This window comes from Pelmatolapia mariae, linkage group LG7 (assembly GCF_036321145.2).
Source record: "Pelmatolapia mariae isolate MD_Pm_ZW linkage group LG7, Pm_UMD_F_2, whole genome shotgun sequence".
In the NCBI taxonomy this organism is placed as follows: Eukaryota; Metazoa; Chordata; class Actinopteri; order Cichliformes; family Cichlidae; genus Pelmatolapia; species Pelmatolapia mariae.
In genome coordinates, this window is record NC_086233.1 from 39266039 (window position 1) to 39290070 (window position 24032).

At 40.3% G+C, this 24032-nt stretch overlaps 1 protein-coding gene across 1 annotated transcript in view; it reads left to right on the forward strand.

The window, feature by feature from the left end:
- The first annotated feature begins 367 nt into the window (after positions 1-367).
- LOC134631769 (cytosolic carboxypeptidase 4) overlaps positions 368-24032 on the forward strand; it is a 67163-nt gene continuing 43498 nt past the window's right edge. The window contains 7 exon segments of the mRNA XM_063480321.1: positions 368-542; positions 3699-3772; positions 9212-9275; positions 10787-10933; positions 11871-12002; positions 12306-12399; positions 15172-15209. Of these exon segments, the coding sequence (XP_063336391.1) occupies positions 368-542; positions 3699-3772; positions 9212-9275; positions 10787-10933; positions 11871-12002; positions 12306-12399; positions 15172-15209 (724 nt within the window).

The following is a 24032-nucleotide window of genomic DNA, read 5'->3' on the forward strand; positions in this document are numbered from 1 at the left end:
TGCTGGCTGGCCTCATTGGGGGCCTGGAAACTGGTGGAGACTTTCCTGCTTGTGTCTGGCAGAGCACACAGGTATTCAGGGCTTCTTGGTCTTGGTCTTTTGATTGGAGTAACGATATCTTTACAGTATAACTCACCACAACGCTTGTTTTTGTCTTTGTGTCATTGTCGTACATTTTGCTACTGAAGGGATGGTGATAATGTGGAAGATCATAGGCATAACTTAACAAATGGAGGGAACAAAATGATACATCACAAGTATATCAGTTCACTGATGTCTCAACCTGGCATGTTTGGACCCAAAATGCAGAATTGAAGCCAAACTTAATGAACAAACTAACCTTTATTCATGTGAAGTTGGGAACCAAATGTCCAACGAGCAGAAACCAAACGTCCATAAATCCAAAAAAGAGAAAACACATGGCGGTGTGGAGATCTCTGGCAGAGACGAAGCAAAACCAGCAGGCGAGGAGACCTTTAGCGGAGACAAGACAGAACGAGCAGGCGTGGAAACCTCTGGCAAAGACGAGGCACGGCCAGCAGGTTCGGAGACCTCTGGCTGATGCGACACGAGGCCAGCAGGTGTGGAAAGCTCTGGCAGCTGCTGCTGGGGCATGGGAACCTGGGAGTGGACGCGTTCAGCTAGCTCCAGAGCCTGAATCCCCTCCCTGACTTCATGCAGATGTTTAATAAAATCAATAAAGCCTTACTAATTTTGGTCCTGAAGCCAGTCATTTCATCAAGTTTGGGCTGCCGACATCTTTTGTTGGTACTTGAACTGCTAACGCTAACAGCACCCACAGTTTCTGTGTTGCTGCAACATGTTTTGCGTTTAGATGGTACTGTAAGGTTGAAGTGCTTCGGTGGTATGCAAACTCCATTTTGCACAGTTTGCACAAAATCACGCTTTTATCAAGGCTTCCGTCGAGCAGTCTTTTGCAATGAAATTCGCCTCTGATCTATGGCAAGCCATTAAAACGCCGTTTAATTATTCAAAACGCCAAAAAAACCTGCGTTTTTTCCGCCACTCAGATGGGGTGTTCAAGGCGCCAGTCTGTGGCGTAAAAAAATAGTGTTCTGTCGGGACAAACGGCGTTTTTTTTTGGCGTTTTGAATAATTAAACGGTGTTTTTTACGCCATTTCTTAACCAAACGGGTTAGAAAAGTGGCGATTTTTGGCTCGAATGGCTTGCCATACCGATCAGTCCTAGCAACGCGCTTTCTTCTGATTCTTCCATTTTTGAAGCCGTGTGCATCAGTGTAATTGGTATACCAGGAAATCGTGCATTGACAAAAGTTCCCCATTGCTTGGAATGCAAACTGCGATTAAATGCGTTAATTTTTTTTTTTAATGCATTTTTTTTTCAAATGAATTAATCACAATTAACGTGTTAAATTCCCACCCCTAATAATTATATAAATGAATCAGTTTGTCACCTGTCATTTAATAGTGATTTTATTCAATTGGAAATATGTAATTTTACTATGACATTTTATTAAGTGGGCAAATAGTGTTTCTTGTTTCTGACCTGTGTGTTATCAGTAATTTATACACTGATTATAATGAGAAAATGAAATAGACTACATACTCATGAGTGTTTTGTTACATTTTGCTGAACAAGTTTTACCTAGCCATTACAGTCTATTATCTTGCAGCAGTAAAAACATGTTTTTCTATAAGTTTTAATTGAAAACTAAATTAGTAAATAAAAAATTAAATGTAATGTTTCTAAATACCATGAAAGAGGCTTACTGAGAGAAAATGAAAAAAAAAAAACACCACTGGTTTTACAACAGCAGTAGTGAGTTGTGAGCAGCGTCTATGTGTGCTGCTCTGCTCAAATGAGTTATACGTGGAAAGCCAAGACGTGCATATCAGTGTACCAGCCTGCTGTCTGAAGGCATCAGTGAAACTAGACAGCTGGAGCAACACTCAGGGTTCTCCCCTCATTATTGTGGAAATGGAAATGTGCGTGGGTGTGCAACATATGGCTGTGTCAAGCCAGGGGAATCCTGTCTGGGAGAGCAGTATGTCTTTGATTTCACCTGTGGATTAGGAGTTCCTGATGGGAATGTTATGGCATTTTTCAGTTGTTGATGTGATTTTCTTTTATTGCCTATGTGTGTGCGCTTGTGCGTGTGTTTGTGAAATAGATAGATAGAGAGAGAGAGAGAGAGAGAGAGAGAGAGAGAGAGAGAGAGAGAGAGAGAGTGAGAGAGCAAACGAGTGAGAGACAGTAACAGAGAGACAGAATGACACAAGCTGAAGGGCACAGTGGTTGAGAATGTTCATCCTTAATCCCAACTTTCAACCAGCCAGCTCAAAGCCAGCTCTCCAGCCCATATGAACTTTAAAGCATGTTGACTCTTCTCATGAAGTCATAATGCACATATGTTTGCACACACACAGACACACACTGACAAGATAAGAAAGTAGTGACTGAAACAGAGTAATACATAATATATAGATTCCTTCAGGGTACACGAGGACAACAGAATGAAACTAATGAAAGCACAGGTGTGGATTTTGGGTGGGACATAGGAGCCCACAACAACTCTGACCTGTGAAGTAGTTATGGGCTGTGCTACCTAATTAGTCAGTCAGGCGTTTATTCTGGTCAGTGGCTCTTTCTCCACAGTTCTTGGTATCTTTAAATGTAGTGCTGCACCAATGGTACCGCAGCCTGCTCCACCTGGAAACTGATGTGGTTGCCTAGAAAACATTCAAATGGTTATTTGAATGTTACAATGGTTAAAACCCGCCATCCTTTAAAAGCTGTAAATTAATTTCCAAATTGTCTTCACTAGAATTTTATTTTTCAGAAGAGCTGTCAAAAACCACATTGTGCTTAAAATGCTCTGTATCTGTGGGTCTCCCTTACTGGCTGCCTTTCTGATTTAATTGTGTGTTTAGCATCACTTTTTTGTAAGTAGAATAAATCTAAAGGTGAATAAATTATTATATGGATCAACAGATGAGTACTTTCATCCTGGGAGTTATTAAGACTGAGTCAGATAAGCAGCAGTGAATACACTGTAGTGTTTTTTTCTGGGTTAGAGTACGGTGGTACTGAATATAGTCTGTGCCCTGCAGCTGCCCCGCTGGTCTTGTCAAAGCCTTTTTATAGTGGCAGTCTTCTCAGCACCACAGCACAAATGTTTTCTGGAGCTCTTTATCCTAGAGGGGTAGGATTACACATGCAAAGTCACGTGTGCGCACTTAAACACAATAACGCACACATATAATCACTTTTCTATAAAAATACTTTTCTTGTATTTTATGGTAGGAGGAATGTGTTTATTGTTATGTTTTTTGCATGTGTTTTAAGATCGTGTAAAACAGACTGAGCAGAAATGACACACACTCTCAGGAAGACATCAACTTTACTAATACACATGTCCAGCAATGACACACACACCAGCACGCGTGCCCCCTCCCTGGCCCTGGTGAGTGTCACTCCGCTGTGTTTAGACACAGTATCGTTACAGCCTGTGCAGAGAGAAAAGCACACTGATGCTATAAGTGTGTCTGTGTGTGTTTGTTTGAAGTACTGCTTGCATGTTGCTGAGGAGACACTTCGGCTCTCAGACTGTCCAAGTCCTCACTGATGATCCCGTTTCATTTTGTCGTTTGTCTGTGTAAAAGTTTGTTCACCTTTCCTTCACTCTTTTGATTCGTCCATCTCTTGACTGGAACAGGACGAGGTCGACCAAGTATGACGGCCACCTTAAGCTCCTCCAGCGGCTTAGAGGTCCTCCTTTCCACTCTGCAGGTATGTGCTCCTGTATGTGACGTGTTGGTATAAAACACTGAAATAACAAATCAAAACAATTACTTAACTTCCATATTAGCTTCAATGTATGCTGAGCCCCTAATAGTCTGTTAGGTATATAAAAAAAAAGGAGAAAAATAAAAGAAAAACTAAAATATGTTTTGCGTTGCCTCAGCTGATTTACTGAGAGGAATATCCGAGGTTTGCGTGTTTGGAATATTAACAAGATATTATTTTTGTACTTTGCGTGTGGTATATTTTGCAGGCTTGCATTGGGTAATTGCTGCATCAAACATGTATCAAATATACATCAAGCTCGATCCACATTCATATGCTGTATCATGTTCACATTATTTGGTTTGTGGTTGACACTGGATCCTTAAAAAGTTGAATGACATAAAAAAAAAATGTCAATAATATTGGACATAAACTTTGGTCCTGCATCAGCATTAAACTAGGATCTTTAAATAAAACTGTAACTGCAACACACTCATATGGAGCAGTGATGAAAAGCTATCTATCTATCTATCTATCTATCTATCTATCTATCAACGTGCTTGTTAAGGTATTGGTGAAAGGGACCGCGATGGTACATATGATACAAAACATCCCTGGGGTGCTACAGTTGGATACTGGGGGGTATAGGGGTGGAGAGATTGAAACAGCAGGTGGCATTATATGGCACTACTGGCTCAACATCATTCTTTAAAAAGTGGCGGACTAACCTCACATTTTTAATGACAACACATTCTGACTACTGAGCCTGGGCTAATCCATCTTTTTTCAGTTCTTTCAAATAGTGTTTCATACCCACAGTCCTGAATTTACAGTTCAATCAGTCTAAACCTAATCCCAGCATCTGAGAATAAACAGATTTCCTGAGTGTGGATGGACTGCCAGAAACCATTCTAACTGCAGATGAACCCTGAGTTGCTGAATTGGACTCAATAATACAATTCAAAGTACAGTTTTTAGTGACTGATCTTTACTAAGTGATCCTCTGAGGGAACCTCAAAAGCCATGAAAGGTGGTCACATAGGATATCTCCTCTACAGAGAAAGTTTCTTTCAGCACTCCCCTATTAGCACAAAACAAACAAGGAAAGAAATATATTGGCTTTGCATTGAGCATATTTATGCAGCTCTTATCTATTTTTTTGTTACTGCTAAAGGATACAAAGACAGACAATCATTACATCATTTATTTAACAACTGTGAAAAATGAAGCACACTCCATGATTCAAAAGCTTGTAGAACAACCTTCAGCAGCATTAACCAGAAGCTATCATTTTCTGTAGGACTTTATCAGTCTCTGTGATCACTGAGGAGGAATTTTGTTCCATTCTTCTTTACAGTGTTGCTTCGCTCATTCAGGCTTGCGAGCAGTCATTTATACGCAGCTCTCTGAAGGTCCCAACACAGCATTTCAGCCAGTTTCAGACAAAGTTTAGCTGTCTGACCGATGGCCTCTCCTTTGACTCTAGAATATTTTGGTACACAGAGGAGTTCATGTTAGACTCGGTGACTGCTCCGTTCTCGGGTCCTGTGGCTGTAAATCAAGCTTAAATCATCCCCCCTCCACCACCGTGCTGACAGCTGGTATGAGGTGTTTGTGCTGATATACCGTATTTGGTTTTCTCCAAACGTGGTGTTGTCCATGAACACCAAGCATCTCCAGTTTGGTTTGTCCAAAGGCATTGGCCTTCATACCTCAATTTGATTTTACTTTACAAATAAATTTAGAAGTCCATTTCACCACACTTACAACCAAATGAAGACCTAACTGTGCTGGGAAAGTAAAGACAAGTCTTTAAAATGAATACTACTATTACTACTACTACTACTAATAATAATAATATTAACAGTACCATAGCACTTAATTTACAAAGCACTTTTAAAAACAACAACCGGGCTGACCGAAGTGAGCAGTTTTCTAAAACATCATAGGCCACAAAATGTACAGAATTACACAAAAAAATTACAAAGCATGTCAGGAAAACAAAATGATAAAAGTAAAGACGTAGGCTTTATCCTTTTAATTTAAATATATTTCATTAATCTCACTCATCTTAACTTAAACGGTCTTATCTTTCTTTCTTTCTTTTTAAAAAAAATTGCAGTAAGTTTCTCATCTCAGGCTAACAGGACACTTACTTGTTCTCTTTCTTGTAGGGGAAATGACATCGAGCTCTCCTTTTTTTAATCAGGTGAAGCCTTTCTTTGTTATTTACTTAATTTTAAACAGTCATCACTCTCATGGAAACACTAAGAATGTTGTCCATTTTCTGGCTTCCTCTTTTTTAGCTTTTCTACTCAGACTTTCTCCTTCTGTTTTGCCTTAGAGACGCACACTTTTCCAGTTGTGAATAATAATAATAGCATTGTGGACTTCAAGTTGTTTGCAAATGAGCTCATAAAGGTTCCCAGATTATTGGGAATATTTATATTTTTTGTTACTGTCTGTTAAAGCAGCTTTTGTGGAATCAAACCTGTAGACATGATTATTCAATTTTGTGTTAGGGCAGTTTCTAAAAACTGTCAGATGAGAATCAGTCTCAGGAACAGACATATTTAATTACTGTCACAGAATTTCCTCCCTTCTAAACATGTGAAACTTCAGAAGGGTAGAAATATTTCATGGGTAGACCGTCTGAGATACTGGCTCATTCAGTTCTCTACATCAGAGTAATGGTTCATCTTTGCTGTGAGTGCCCTTTTTTCACTGAGAGGGTGAAAAAAAAATAATTAAAGCTCATTTAAAATTGTGTATCTCAGTGTTAACTGAAAAGTCACACGTTTCCATATATCTCTGGACTATAAGACCTGAGCCAAGAAGCCACTGTCAGAAGCCTCATCATGGTTAGAATAGAATAGAATAATCCTTTAATTGTCCCACAAGGGGAAATTTGGTTGTAACAGCAGCTAGAAAGAAAGGTTGAGTGCAGCACAAGCACCATTTTTATGTGCAGGGTTTAAGTTACAAAAAAGTAAAGACAGTGCAAAAGCAAAGCTCCCTCACCAAACATATGGCCTTTTTTTAATAGCTTTCAGGCTGTCACCCACTTCAGATTGGAACATGTGGTTGCAGTGAAAAGTGGCAAGTTGCTTCAGCTGGTTAAGTTGACATAACCTGTCTATCCTATTTAAGATGTTATTACCTTTGTGTAGCAATCTTTGCTCAACACAAGCCTGTACTATTTTGTTACTTTTCATCCTGAATATCTAGAACTAAAGACCGATGGAATTTGAGAAAATTCCAGTCGAGTGGTGTGTAAACAAACACAAATTTACGTATTTACCGACTACTACACAAGAAAAATCTTGAGTCTTTCTTGTATAGCCCAGTCTGTTCCACTGGAATACCAGATGAGATCAGTGGGATCTCATCTGGTATTCCAGTGGGATCAGTGGGATCTCATCTGGTATTCCAGTGGGATCAGTGGGATCTCATCTGGTAGGAAAATAGATGAGCAGAAGCAGCAAAGCAAGATCAGACTCAAGATTATGAATTTTACAGGGTAATGTGGAGGATTAAACATGAGATGGCCTCCCACAAGACCTCAAAAATATTTTTACCTTAAATTTGACCATGAGCTAAGGTTGTTCCAATGGTTCCTAGTCCCTAGGGAAAGATCCTGTTGCGGAAACAAGACTATAGTTTCTATTTGAACAGGCCGATTGCTGGCCATCTAAACAGCCTGTCTGGATGCAACACATTAAGTTATTTATATCTGGCATCAGATATTCGTCAGAGGCCTCATTTGGACATTGGAGAAGGTTTCTTCATACAACGCACATTTTAACGAGGGAGATGTTTGGCCACCTCAAAAGATTTCTGTTGAAACGGCAGAATTTAATCAGCCAGATTGGGTAGTTGATAAGACCAGCAGACCTCTGCTCAGTGGGATCGTTTTGAATATTTGGGATTAGAATCTCTGAGAAAATCCATCTGCATGTACATGTGTAGTACATGTGACATAAGAAACATGTATATAAACTAATATCCTAATGTCCATTAGCTTGGAAATATTGGACACATTTTATGTATATAAGGCCACGAGTCCGCCATGATAGGCTCCAGCTCCCCTGCAACCCTGATAAGGATAAGGGGAAGAGAAGTGTGTGTATAAAAGTTTTTTTTTAATATGGTGTCATCCACTGGAACAGTTTGTGCTCCATTACATGAAAGGAGCTGAATTTAACAGGAAGTAGGAAAAAATGGAAAGGCCTAAAAATATTGCCAGTGTAATTAATATGAAGACATTTCACAGCCAGGATTTCAACAGGCTATAGAAACATTTCTTCACAGTAACATGTCAGGGTCAGTGCCACTTTCTGCCCTGTCTGCATATAAAGTCCTGAAGCAAGCTATGCTCACACTGTGTTCCAGGACGTGTCAATGCGGGATGCAGAATTTCCATGAAACACATCTACTATACTCACCGTGTTCCATCTGGTCATAATCAGCTGACTGTGCTCAACTTTGGGATTGCAGGCCTCAGTCCTGACAGCTGATGACATGAAGACAATTATAAGAGATTCACAAAACATGAGAATTTGCAAAACAAATTGCAATCATTCCACTTTCACATAAACACAAGCAAGAATAATCAGCTTTGTTGAGTGATAAAATCATTCAACAAAAACAAACACAAACAAGCAAAGCCAAGAATAACAATATGTAGTTATAGTCACTAAAAAAGTGCAAACACCACAACCATTAGTAGCAGCTGGGTTGTTTGGATTGTATATGGATTCCACATTCTGATTTAGATACTGTGTATCAAGCTTCTCTGAGGTTCATCACTAACTGTAAATTTCAGACACACCACTGTGAGTTATACTCTCAGGTGGGAGGGGCTGCTTTGGCCAGTCGGAGGAACTCTCATTTATACAGTTTTATATATAAAGGCAATACTCGGATTGCTACCTTTCTATATGTGTTCCCTGCTTGCAATGAAACATGCTGGTCGTTATTCTCTTCGTCCGCAAGGTTACTTGTTGCTTTCTGTTCCATTTGCCCGAACTGAACTTGGCAAAAGAGCTTTTGTCCATTTAGCATTTCATTAAGTGCTTTTAAGTCTAAACTAAGAATCCTTGTGACCAATTCCATAACATGCAACTGTTTCAATAAGATTGTTTGTCATTTTAACTGAATTTTTGAATTTTTATTTGATTTTTATTGAATTTTATCTTTATTTAATCCATTTATTTATTTATTTTTCATTTATTTTTGCATGTCTGTTGTTGCTGCCTGTGTTTAATTGAGTAATTTTTGTAACTGTGAGACACTTCACAGTCACACTTCTCCGTTCAAAAAGAGGTTTTTAATCTCAATGGGATCTTCCTGGTTAAATAAAAAAAAGTAGGTTAGACGCATTCTAACTTTTTTATTCTTTTATTTTGTGGGTTTAAATGTGTGTGTATGTTTTCTCCGCAGAATGTAGGGGATGTGGAGAGCACCTTAAATATCCTCAGTGTCTTGGATGAACTTCTGTCAGCTGGTAAGATCATCTTCTCACCATTCGGTTTCCATCCTTACATAAAAAAAAATTGTTGTGCTATGTAAAATGCCAATAAACACACGAAGCCTTTAAAGGCACAGTCTGTGTTTTTTTTATTAAATACACAAAAAAAACAACTAAGTTACTAAGAACTCATAACTGTACTTAAATTCATGTGTAATTATGTCTTCCAACAAACAGATGCAATCTTTTGAACTTAGAATTCATTCGTTCACTTTTTTCCTCCATAAAGATGACATTTGACGGCCTCCCCTGTACCCTTAACATGAGTTTTGACTCCTCATTATATATATCAATAAAAACGTGACTTGATGATCATTAATAAAGTTTCCAGGTTTTTCCAAGGGTAGCTGCATAGTCAGAAACCTATAAGCAGGTCTGAAATATGACAGAAACCCCTCAGTTCAGAAAAGTTCTTCAAGCATTATTCCTACTAGGCTTTCAAGGGGTAAAGAGTTGAAAATACACAGGAGCGGGCAATGGTTTGTTGAAGTCACCGTGCTGCCTCATCATCCTGAGTAAAATGTCCGAGATGAACGTCACTGTTCCGACTAATTGCGTTTTATGTACGAGGCTAGAGACCGTAGCCGCTAGAGTCGTAGGCATTTGTGCTGGAGAGGCAAATTTTAATATGTGTCTGCACCTTTATACATAAGATACCAGCTAAACAACAATGACAGCTGGTTAAAAGCTAAATAACTCACTTCAATATGGTTTTTATTGGACAGAAGTGAGCTTCACCAACTTATCAACTTGTGTCAGACTCTTTTCACAAAGTTTTAGATGAGTAAAAAAACCACGGACAACTAACATATTGACAGCTGAGGTAAATAGTGGAGTCGTAACCCACACTCAGAGTGACAGTCTGTACAGATAAATATCGGCCATAGTTGTTTGTCATACAGCGGCCACTGTAGCTAGGATCAAGGGCTGGGTGTAGTCCGTGCCAAATTAATGGATGACAGTAATCCTATTTTTAGTAATGCAGTTATGTAATGCGTTACTGTACTAAATTCTGTAAATACATTAAAGTTAATATTATGTTGTTACTTGCGTTACTTGTTTTTTCAGATATATGCACTAGGAAAGATAGGAAGAAAACAGCATACACATATATGCTGTGAGGATATTCTGAGGATGACTAAGGTTTAAGTCTTCATTTGGAGCAGTAATGTCCTTTGCAATAAATAGAAGTACTTGATGAATGCCCATTTGAATGTGACTTGTAGCATCCTTTATATTTTTTCAAAATAGTCAGTGAGAGTAAAAAAAAGGCACTATTTATATTTCAGTCCCTTTACTAATATGCTGGAAAGAGGAGAGATGGAAACTGAAGTTGAGAACACAGAGACATACAGCACTTGCTGGTGTAACCATCTATAAGTAGGACTGCCACAGTGATATGTGACATTGTTCCCAACCACAAGTTTCAGCTTTGTTTCTGTGTAATTTCTCCCTCAGCCAAGCACTAACCTCTGCTCTCTGTTCAGGTACAGATCGGCGTATCCACTATATGATCAAGAAAGGTGGTAGTGAGGCTCTGCTGACTGCACTGGTCAAATATGGCCACACTTTCAGTCCCAACTACACTATACTCATACCACTCCTGCACCTGCTAGCTAAAGTTGGACACAAAGGTGGGAATGAACAAAACAACATGTATTGTGATAACTCTTTCTAACTCTTAAAGTTTGTTTAGGAAAGGTGAGATGATCAACAAAAATAGCACAGTGGTTCTTGATTCACTGACAGCTATGTTTGTGGTACAGTAATAATGAAAGCTTCTCATAGAGATATATCTGTGCTTATTTGTCTGACCAGCAATTTAAATCAATACTGAGGGTCTATTATGGGTCTATTATGGGTATGTTACAATGTACACGGTATGAAGGCATATTCATAACATACCTTCATACCGTGTACATTGTAACATACCCATAATAGACCCATTTTTGTAATATATCTATATACCTATATTATTGCTAATATGTATTTTGTAATATATCTATATCATGGCTAAAGCACTTCTGGATGGATGCAAACTGCATTTCGTTGCCTTGTACTGTGACATGTGCAATAACAATAAAGTTGAATTCTATTCTATTCTAATTCTATGTTGCAATATTAAAAAAAGCAAAAGGTCTATAATGAAAATACAAAGCAAACTGCTAATACAGTTAGGTAGCACTTAGGTATTATTAGCAAGTGCTTAATTCATCATTTACATGTCATTACTAGTCCTTAATATGTCATTTAGAAATGCAGATATGTTTAGCCATCTGCTACTGTTACACCATGTCAAGCGATCACTGCTTGGTGTAACTATGTAGAGCTATTATTGCTACTACATCACTGCTAGTAATAATCACAATTACATTCATGGTAATATTCCAAAGATGGAAGAAATTCATATAACTTTAATATTTGAATGCTACTATTTTAAGTACTTTTTTTATTGGGGTTGCTGTTATTTTTGGATTTTTTGACTTCTTGCATTCTTAAAATTTTCATCACTTACTTTCACAATACTTACTGTCACCATGTGTATTCATTGCAATTTATATATATATGTAGACCGTCGTATTGGTATGAAAGCAGAAGAGGCAGGTGCAGTGCTGCTGACTCTGAATCTGCTGAAACACAATGGCCAGCATGCCAGGAGAACTGCTGCCTGCCTCTGGGTGATCCAAGTCTTCTGTTCATCAGGTACACAATATAGTTGTTTTTGTCACCAGCTTGGAGTTAAATTCATATCCTGGAGGCTTACCCTAAAAATGATCATAGCTGCTATTTCTCTAAATTCTAATCCTAACATTACCCTTATCCTAAACCCTACCTTACACATTGTCATCCAGAGTACTTTATTAGTGAATTCTTCATTAACAAGAAAAGCCTCCACCTTAAATGTTAAGGAGAGAGTATTTCAGAAGCTTTACCTGTTGCTGTGTGTAAATTTATATGTTGATAATCTTAGTAACAGAGTTAAAGTCAGTTGTGTTCTCTTGACAGTTTCTACAGCAAACCTCATAGGAGAAAACCACGGACTGGATGTCATCTACCGCCTCATTCCTCAATACACAACCAAGCATCTGCATGCTATTAAGTAAGTATCCTAAGGGCTTTCTGCATTTCCCACTGATCAGTTTTACCACATAGATACAGTCAGGGCCATAGGTTTTTGAACAATTTTTCATCCAGAATCCAATAATTTTTTTGACACAATTTTTTGTAATTTTGCTTTCTACAGTACCGCAGTGGACTCTAAATTAAACAATCAAGGTGTGATTTAAGTGCAGACTTTCAGCATTAATTCAAGTGGTTTATAGAAATAGTTGATGAATTATAGCTAGCTGTTTATAATACCAGTTTTGGAAGCTAGGGATCGGAGTGCCAGGACCTCTCGATCCACTAACACTGAAGCCCTATGTCGACTCCTGCGGGTGGTGGGCCCACAGGCGGACGGACCCATGTTGCTTTTTTGGCCCGGCCACCAGATGCTCACCAGACATTCACTCGAGACACTACCCTGGGCCTGGTGCGCTGGACCCTTGAATTGTTCTGGATGAACATTTTTGCAGCACATGATTGGCTGAAGTTCAGAATTCATGGACTCCCTTGGAACGCTCGGCTAGACTTTAACTGCAGATGCTTTCAGTTGCAGCTTGTTTGGGGATCTCTCTGACTACAGTACTGTCTTCAATCATGAAAATCATAACTGAGATGAGGTTACTGACATGGAAGAATATCCTATTTCTTTTGCCTTGAGAAACCTTTGGGTGAGAACTGCGATATAAATAAAGCCAATGACAACTATGATAGGCTATATTTGGATAAATAGTTAAAGTAATGGTTTTATTAAATCCTTTGAATTAAAGTCTGAACTTCAATCATATATTGAGTGTTTGATTTGAAATACAATGTGACGGCATCAAGAACCAAACTTATAAAATTGTGTCACTGTCAAAACAGTTATGAACCTAAACCCATGTAGCACTTTTCTTATTAGTGGTCTTACTGACCACTCATAGTTCTTTAAGCTACAAGCTGCATTTAACCATATATGAGAATATTTAACTGCCCCCCATCGATCCATCCATTTTCTTAATCGCCTGTCCAGTTAGGGGTTGCAGTGGGACCAGTAGCCTGTCCCAGCTCTCACTGGGTGACAGGCAGAGTGGTGGTCAGAGAAACTGAGATTTTGTTATAGTCCAGGTACAGTACACTGTCACGGAGAAGTGTTTTTAGGCTTTAAAGATATTATCTCCCCCCTGCTTGTAATGCAACATCTGCATGCAGTAATACAACTTCTGCATGCATGTCCATTTCCCATTTTAAAGCAGCAAAGGATGAAATGGACATGGTGGACCGGCGTATCTATTACATGTTTTCCTGTAATACTGGGTTGGAGATTCCTGCTGGACCCATGTACTCGGTTTAAAAATTCATGGGGATATGACTTTTTGGGCAAGGTTGTGGATTTTTCTTCCACTGCCTTTACTCTGTATAAACTCCACTGATTCATTTTAAAAAACAGCTGAAGACATACTGACAACCTTTAGATAAATTTTTGTTTTTATGGGGTTTTTTTGTTAATTCTTATGATGTATTTTATTTCTGGTTTTATTGTAAAGTATATTGTGATTTTTACCTGTAAAAAGTGTTGTATAAATACATTTTACTTACTTACTTGACCTCAGTGTAGCATTTGACACCACAGACCACAAAATGTTAACACAGTGATTACAAAATGTGTTAGCCATTAAAGTTACTGACCTGCAGTGGTTTGAATCATAGCTATCTAATATAATTAACTCTAATTTGTTCGTGTAAATGGAGAGTCAAACACTAAGCACTGTTATAGAGTACCACAGTGTTCTGTTTTTGGACCAATTCTGTTTAAATTATACATGCATAATACATTAGGCAGTATTGGTAGAAGCCATAACATACAGTGCATTCTCATTGCTATGCAGATGATACCTAGCTTTATCGATCCATGAAGCCAGATGACATACACCGATTAGTTAAACTGCATGAATGTCTTAAAGACATACAGACCTGGATAGACTCTAATGCCTTGTTTCTAAATTTAGATTAAATTGACTTTCTTGTACCATTTTACAAACACAATTCTTACTCTGGATGGCATTACCTTGACCTCCAGTAACACTTGGAGCCATTTTTGACTAGAATGTCCTTCAATGCGTATATTAAAACAACCACATCTGTGTTATTAGCACAGTTATAGTTACTATCTTAGTTACCAGTATATCTAAGGCAGTAGTCAGGGTCAACTAATCCAGCCCTAACTATATGCTTTATCAAAAAGAAAAGTTTTCGGGTTAATCTTAAAGAATAGAAAGTGTCTTTTTCCCAGATCCAAACTCTACTTGGTTCCACAGGCTCAGTAAGCCAGCAGTTTGAGAGCAAAGTGCTCTATTGGGACAATATGGTACTCTGAAGTCTTTAAGAAAAGACAATTCAAGACCTTGTATGTAAGAAGAAAGATATTAAATTCAGTTCGGGAATTAACAGGTAGCTAAGACAAGCCAATACAGCAGAAAAATACTCACTTTCCAGTCCTTGTCAGTACTCTCACTGCAGCATTTTCGATCAACTGAAGGCTTTTCAGGGAGTTTTAGGACATCCTGACAAAAATGAACTACAGTAGTCCAGACTGGAAGTAATAATGAAAACAAATCAATTTTTCAGCGTCACCCTGAGTCAGGATGTTTCTAATTTTAGAAGTCAAATAATTTCATGCTCACTCATACATAAAGATTTACTTTGACAATTACAAATGCAATTTGTTTTTTATTTTAATTTGGTGTTGATTCAAATGAGTCAGACGTCACTTTTCTGTTTTTTTTCCTAGGGCAGCCATTAATGCCTTTTCTGCTCTGCTGTGCACAAGTAAGTTTCTTTATTACCTTGAGCATTCCTCAGCTGATGTTTCCATTTTCATCATCACCATCTTCATTACCATCATGTCACAACTGTTTCTCCGGGGACACATTGGCAATGCTTGATTTGTGAGGTCATTTTGTTTTCTTATGATTTTTGTGTCTAATTTCAAGGACATACCATAAAGATACCTTACACGGCATTTAGTGCAATAAAAATAGATTTAAATAGATATTGCATTTTTTTATGTACTGTAGAACTTAACAGGTGGGGATCTGGCTAATATAAACTGTTGCTTTCACAAAATAAAAAAAATAAGGCACTAACAAGAGCTGCATGCTTATTTGAGTTTAAGCTGGTTGACAAAAATTTAAGGCTTATACATTGGGGCAGTTGGGAACTACGGATTCCCTCTCTGGATAAATTCTGTGTTTACTTTAGCTGTTAGATATATTTAGAAGTCAGGCCAACACCTCTATGAAACCACAGAGCTTACACAATCTTCATAAAAATTAATGGCAGAGAAAATTGCTGCTTTAGAAGCTCTCATATCTGTGGCTTCAAGGTGGAAGAGCCTAAGAGGAAGAGCTTTCCACATGATTCCAAGATAGTGTTTAAATTATAACTACAGAAGGAATAAGCTAATGCATGTACTGTGCACAAGAACAACAGAGTCTGTAGAGAGGGATTAAGACAGGCCCATGAATGGGGGTTTAAAATGTTTGGTTAATTGTCACAAATTGACGGAACTTCCAGGAACCATTAAGCAGTTCATTTAAATGCATAAATACAGATGAAAAGAACTGCAATTCACCGTTATTATATTTCAGAAGTTATTGTCATCAAAATCTTCTAATGGACAGTTTTGACATATGATCAGTTACTGACATGATCTGAATTTAGAGGTGTAATAAAAGTAAATGTGCATTGCGCCACCACCACCCAGGTCGGCCAATCCAGGGGTATTGCCCCTGATCTCTATGCAACATTGTACAGGCGTGTCAACCAAGACAGCCCTACTAGGACTCCTTCTTCAGTTTGGTGGTTCCCCTCACCTCTGGTGTCCACCATTTGGTTCGGGAGTTACCACCACAACAGGCACCAACCACCTTGCGGCCGCAGCTCAGTGCGGCGGCTTCGGCAATGGAGATGCTGAACATGGTCCATTCAGACTCAGTGTCGCCAGTCTCGTTCGGAATGCTGTTGAAGCTACAATTTTACAACTACAGTGGTTAATTAATGATTATTTTATAGTTGTTGATACAATGATAGTGCCATGACAGTAGGTAAAGGTTACTCATATATAATAACAGGATTACTTGTAAATTACAGCACATTTTTAGTATAGTGATTATCTTTACAAGTTATGACTTACAATTCAGATTTAGTATCACTGCCTAATATTGCTGGCAAATTTCAAATATACTGTATGTTTAATAAATGTCTACTTAGCAATACTAGATCATACTTCCACTGGAAATCCTTATTTTATCTCTCACTGGACAGTCACAGACTGCAATGTTATTATTTTTTCTTAATTATATTTTTAATAATATTTTACTCTGCCCCCACTGACCTCACAGCAAAAAGAAAAAACAAAAACAAAAAACGAAAACAAGCCTCTTAACTGTTGTTGGTCACAACACATTCCAAAGTAATATATTACTGTAATCAGTATACAATTTTCACTAATGTATTATAATGCAGCATGTTATGGATGAAAAAAAACAAACCCCCAAAACCCATCAAAGATGCCTCTTTCCTAATGGGCACTAGCACTACAATCAGTTAATTTGTGCAGGAAGGAGGAAAGTAAACGGAGCCTTCTACAACTTGAAGTGGATATACGGAAATTACTTTTACCTCTACAGCAGGAAAGAACAAGAGTGCGATGCTAAAGTGCAAACTGCATCCAGGACAGAACCAGCTAGGTTATATTTCTAAAACAACATCTGCTCAGAAAACATGCTAAAACAGAGCTAAAGAAGAAACCAAAGTGATGTTAAAGCTTAGTTTCGACCACAGCCCAGCAGCCACATCCTGATCTTCAGCAGATAACAAAGGCAGTGATGAGCATTCAGGCTTGAAGAACTCTAATTGCATCTGTACATGATTCTACAGTGGAATCACTGCGGTGATTGCATTTATGTCTCTTTTGGCTGCGTTTCAACTAGCCCCAGATTTATTAATAATATTTATGTGACAATGTGGTTCAAATCATATTACGGAATAACACGAAAGTAATGTGACAAGTAGTGGAATTAGTTACTTTCTCCAATGAGTAATTAAGTACTCTTTTTAAGTAATGCATTGCAAAATGTAATGCATGTTCTTCAGCAAATGAAAAACCAGACAAAAATATTCATAATAATCAGCTGAGAATTCGTCACTAATTTCCTTGCACAAAAAGGAGGTTTCATGGAAATTTTTGAAGACTGTACAACCAGCTCCCATGCACCATCACTCATGAAACTCTAATTATAAATGCTTTTTTAAAGCCTTGGAAAAAGAGAGAAGCAGACATATAGACACATGAGGGACCTATGGACCCTTCGATACCCAGCATCCACACTAACGGCAAAACAACTAGTAGCTCAGTGTTCCAACATTCGGAAGAAGGCACTGCTCTCACAGCTAGAGATTGACGAGGTACAACATAAATGCTACGGCAAAGGGGAGCCAGGACGCCAGGTCAGGGGGGGTGATATCATCACCCCCACCCGAGATTAGGTACCAAGCCCCAAGTGCAATTGAAGAAGGAGCGTTGAGTGCGAGAATTGACCTGAAAGATATAATCCTGGCAAAGCTTGAAACCTGGATCCCCCGTAGCCAGCTACCAAGACTACGTGAAGTACCCTCATGTAGTCAGAGGGTACTCAGAAGATCTACTAGATGATGTAGATCTTCTACATCGTCATGGGAGGTTAGCCAACTATCGGAGTTGTAGAAAGGTGCGACAAAGAAGGTGCATAACAAATACAACAAAAACAAATACAGCAAGCTGTCCATATCTGAGGCCTTGGAAACTGCCAAGCAAAGACTCACAGCCTTGGCCAGCCGCTTGAGGAGGTACACCAGAGAGATGGAAGGCAGGAGAATAAACCAGCTGTTCTCCACAGAACCAGCCAAGGTGTACTCTCAGTGGCAAGGGAACAATACGAGAACGGCACCACCGAGGCTGGAGACGGAGCAATACTGGAAGAGCATATGGGAGAAGGACGCAACCCATAACAGCAATGCTCAGTGGCTAGTGGATCTGAGGGCAGACCATAGCAACCTCCCTGAACATGGTCCAGTAACCATCATGGTGGCAGACATCCAAGAACAGGTCTCCAGTATGAAGAGTTGGACAGCACCAGGCCCCGACATGGTTCACGCCTACTGGCTGAAGAAGCTGACTGCACTCCATGAGTGTCTGGCAACACAAATGAACCAGCTGCTAGTTGACGAGAGACACCCGGAATGGCTAACCGAAGGCCGGACGGTCCTGATCGTCAAGGACCCCCAGAAGGGACTGGTCCCATCCAACTACCGACCAATAACCTGCCTCAGTACTACATGGAAGTTCCTGTCAGGCATCATAGCGGCTAAGATGAACAGGCACATGGGTCAATACATGAGTGGGGCACAGAAAGGGATTGGCAAGAATACCAGAGGCGCAAAACACCAGCTACTGGTAGACAGAACAGTCAGCCGAGACTGCAAGACCAGACTGACCAACCTGTGCTCTGCCTGGATTGATTACAAGAAGGCCTATGACTCAATGCCCCACAGCTGGTACTGGAATGCCTAGAATTGTACAAGATCAACAGGACCCTAAGAGCCTTCATCAGGAACTCAATGGGGATGTGGCGTACAACACTAGAGGCCAACTTCAAGCCCATAACACAAGTCACCATCAAGTGCAGGATCTACCAAGGAGATGCTCTATCCCCTCTGCTGTTCTGCATAGGCCTGAACCCCCTCAGTGAGATCATTAACAAGACTGGCTACGGATACCGACTACGCAACGGAGCAGTTGTCAGTAGGGATGGGTATTGATAAGATTTTCACGATTCCGATTCCATTTTAGATTCTGTTTAACGATTCGATTCTTTATCGATTCTCTTATCGATTCTCTTATCAATTCTTTTTAAAAAAGGAGAACACTAAGGTCGATTAGCTTAAAACTTTGTTTTATATCTTCTCTTTGCACAAGATAGAAATTTAGGAGTAACATGGCCTTACAAACCCAACAGTGAGATCTTAAGAGATCCACAGCCTATGGCTCTTCAATGGGGTGTCACAGGGTCCCCAGGGAAAAAATTGTAAATGTAAAACAATAAAATAAATATTCTTCTGTAGCAATAACAAAGTATAACATCAATTATTCTGTAGCATTTACACAAGAATATCCAGTAATGTCCCTGCCTACAATTAAACACATTCACTTACTGAAAATCGGGGGCATCTGCTGTGGCAAATGGGTGCAAGCCTTTTACCACAAACTTAGTCACTGCTCGGTGACATTCGTCTATCCTGGCCTGAAAGGAGATGCTACCGGTAGACTGCAGCGAGAACTGCCAGCATCTGAGCCAGCCAGACTCTGTCTCTCTCATCATGGTCACCTAAATGCAGCACACAGTAATGGCAGGTTTTGTAATAAGGCAGATCGCGCTAACATAATATGCACAGTTAGTTGATTATTTACCTGCCGCATTAACGGGAGAGGACGTGCAAACGTTACCGCTGCTGCTGGGTTGAGATTCATGAGTCCAGAATGGAATTAAAAATACGACATTCATTTAAGGTTATCGCGTGTTTTGTGAGCAAATGCTTTTGCATATTCGTAGTGTTTCCTCCCTTAAATGAAATATCTACTTTGCAATTGCCCTGTTGTCATCCGTTCTCATAAAGTATAACCAAACTTTTGAGCGTTTGAGCCGCCATGTTTCCTGCCAGGTAAATGACGCTCCGCAACGTGGTGACGTCATTCAGGGTGACTGGAATGGATAAGGGAATCGTTTGCAAAAATGGCAAACAATTCCAAGGTATTGAAACAGTGGGAACCGGTTCTCAACAACAACCGGGTTTCGATACCCATCCCTAGTTGTCAGCCACCTCCTGTACATGGATGACATCAAGCTGTATGCCAAGAGTGAATGAGACATCGATTCACTGATCCACACTACCAGGATATACAGCAATGACATCGGGATGTCATTCGGACTGGAGAAGTGTAGTTGTATGATAACAAAGAGAGGGAAGGTAGTCAGAACTGAGGGGATCGAACTACCAGAAGGCAACATTGCAGACATAGAGGACAGTTACAAGTACCTGGGGATCCCGCAGGCGAATGGGAAAAGCTGCAACCACCGAGTACCTGCAGAGGGTCAGGCAAGTCCTGAGGAGTCAGCTGAACGGTAAGAACAAGATCCGGGCTATCAACGCCTACGCCCTGCCCGTGATCAGGTACCCAGCTGGTATAATAAGTTGGCCAAAGGAGGAGATAGAAGCCACTGACATAAAGACAAGAAAGCTCCTTACCATGCATGAAGGGTTTCACCCCAAGTCCAGCACCCTGAGGCTGTACGCTAAGCGGAAGGAAGGAGGCCGGGGACTGGTGAGTGTGAGCACCACAGTCCAGGATGAGACAACGAACATCCACAAATACATTGGGAAGATGGCCCCAACTGACCGAGTGCTCAGTGAATACCTCAGGCAGCAGAAACCCAAGAAAGAGGAGGAAGACGAGGAACCATCATGGAAGGACAGGCCCCTGCACGGTATGTACCACCGGCAGATAGAGGAGGTGGCTGATATCCAGAAATCCTACCAGTGGCTGGACAAAGCTGGACTGAAAGACAGCACAGAGGCACTAATCATGGCAGCACAAGAACAAGCTCTGAGTACAAGATCGATAGAGGCTGGGGTCTATCACACCAGGCAAGACCCCAGGTGCAGGCTGCGTAAAGATGCCCCAGAGACAATCCAGCACATAACAGCAGGGTGCAAGATGCTAGCAGGCAGGGCATACATGGAACGCCATAACCAAGTGGCCGGCATAGTATACGGAAATATCTGTGCCGAGTATGGCCTGGAAGTTCCGAGGTCAAAATGGGAGACGCCCTCAAGGGTGGTGGAGAATGACAAAGCTAAGACCCTGTGGGACTTCCAGATACAGACGGACAAAATGGTGGTGGCTAACCAACCGGACATAGTGGTGGTAGACAAACAGAAGAAGACGGCCGTAGTGATCGATGCAGCGGTTCCGAATGACAGCAATATCAGGAAGAAGGAACACGAGAAGCTGGAGAAATACCAAGGGCTCAGAGAAGAGCTCGAGAGGATGTGGAGGGTGAAGGTAACGGTGATCCCAGTGGTAATCGGAGCACTAGGTGCGGTGACTCCCAAGCTAGGCGAGTTGCTCCAGCAGATCCCAGGAACGACATCGGAGATCTCTGTCCAGAAGAGCGCAGTCCTGGGAATAGCTAAGATACTGCGCAGGACCCTCAAGCTCCCAGGCCTCTGGTAGAGGACCCGAGCTTGAAGGATAAACCGCCCGCAGGGGCGAGCTGGGTGTTTTATATATAACACTTATTTTTGGGCAATTTCTCCCACTCTGTTTTGTAAAACCTCTCCTCCTCCATCAGGTTGGAAGGGAAACACTAGTGCACAGCCATTTTCAGATCTCTCCAGAGATTTTCAATTGGGTTCAAGTCTGGGATCTGCCTGGGTCACTCAAAGACATTCATAGAATGGTCCCAAAGCCACTCCTTTGTTGCGGCTGTGTGTTTAGGGTCATTTTCCTGTTGGAAGATGAACCTATGCCCCAGTCTGAGCTCTCAGGAGCAGGTTATCATCAAGGATGTCTCTGTACATTCCTGCATGCATTTCCCTTGACCCTGACAAGTCTCCCAGTTCTGGTTGGCGAAAAAAGACATACCCGCAGCATGATGTTGCCACCACCATGCTTCACTGTAGGGATGGTATTGGCCAGGTGACAATTGATGTCTGGTGCAGACATAATGCATGCCATTCAGGCCAAAGATTTCAATTCTTGTTTCATCAGACCAGATAATTTTGTTTCTCATGAACTGAGAACCCTTCAGGTGCCTTTTGGCCAGCCTTTTATGTGGCTTATGGCTTCTGTCTTTCCACACCATCATGGCCTGATTGGCAGAGTGCTGCAGGACAACCATTTTTTATAGAGCAATGCTGGATCACTGTCAAAGTGACGATTCGGTTTTTGGTCACCTCCCTGACTAAGGCTCTTCTACTCTGATGGCTCAGATTGTTTGGGTAGGCAGATCTAGGAAAAATCCTAGTGGCTCCCAACTTCTTGCATTTATGGTTGATGGAGGTCACTGTGTTCATGGAACTGTCAAAGCTGCAGACATTGTTCTGCATCCTTCCCCAGATCTGTGCCTTGCTAAAATTATTTTTAGAGCTCTACAGACATTTCCTTAAAAGTTATGGCTTATTTTGCTGTGCTCTGCCGTGCAGTTGTGAACTAGAGGACCTTATATATAAGTCAGTGCTTATTCAAAACATGTCTAATCCACTGAACTACATAAATACATACATCCAGACCTGAACATACTGACCATCATGGTATTCACTACAATATATACACAGCAGTAAAGTTTACAAATGATCTGACAGCACGCTTGACACTGTTGACTACAATATTTTGTTAGAGAGTTGCTGTAGGTATCAAAGGTACTGCTCTGCAGTGATTTGAATCATGTCTCTCTATTAGACTTTTGCGTGTTCATATAAGGTCCTGTGCTGGGACCAGTTCTGCTTACATTATTCAAGCTTCACTGAGACAGTACCATTTGAAGGCAGAGCATAAATTTTCATTGTTATTTAGATGATACCCAGTTTTATCTATCCATGAAGCCAGATAACACATACCAATTAGTTAAACTGCAGGAATGTCGTTATTGAAGTTATTGTACTCAGTTCTAAAAATTTTAGAAATACAGTATCTAACAAGATGCTTACGCTAGGTGGCATTGCCTTGGACTCCAGTAACACTGTTAGGAATCTTTGAGTTGTTTTTTGACCAGGATATGTCCCTCAATGCACATATTAACCAAATATGTTCACTCAGAACATATTTATTAGGCTTTGGGATTTTTTTGCCCATTAATTCTGTTTCTTTTATTTTGTGGACATGAGCTGGGTTAACAAACTAAAATATCAGCTAGAAACTGGAATTGATATTACAGCTAGTGAAGAATACTATAAGAACATTTTAAGTCATCAGTAATTCATCTTCCATTAATACTGTTTTAAATCTGCCACTACTAATGAGGGGTTGTTGAAGTCCACACTTCTGAAAAAAAATTGGTAACTGTCTACTGTCCTTGCAGATGTGGAGAGAGACGGAAACATGATGCTGTTTGCACATATTTAATAATCAGCTCTGCACAGGAACTGAAGAAGAGTACAGCCTGTTACTCTTACTAGTGATGTGTCGGTCGCGAGCGAAATGGCTCTTAGAGCCGGATCTTTGAAGTGAACGACGCGAGCCGGCTCCTTATTGGGAGCCGTGGGTTTTTTTCCCCTTTCTCTCACCCTCTCTCTCGCACTTTTTTTCCGCGTCACTCCCCACGCAAGCCTTGTGCTTTGCGCTGGGAAGAGGGGGGAGGGGCGGTAGTTACACTCGCAGTAGCACAGGAAAAGAGCCGGAGGGAAAGAGAGAGAAAGAGAGCCAGGGACAACAACGTCACATTAGAAAGGTATAGTAATTATCCACAACTATTTTCAGTTGCAGATGATAAAGGATTCAGAAAGTTTATTCATGCAGGCCCATATGACAGAGAATATGCATCTTCTTTTTGT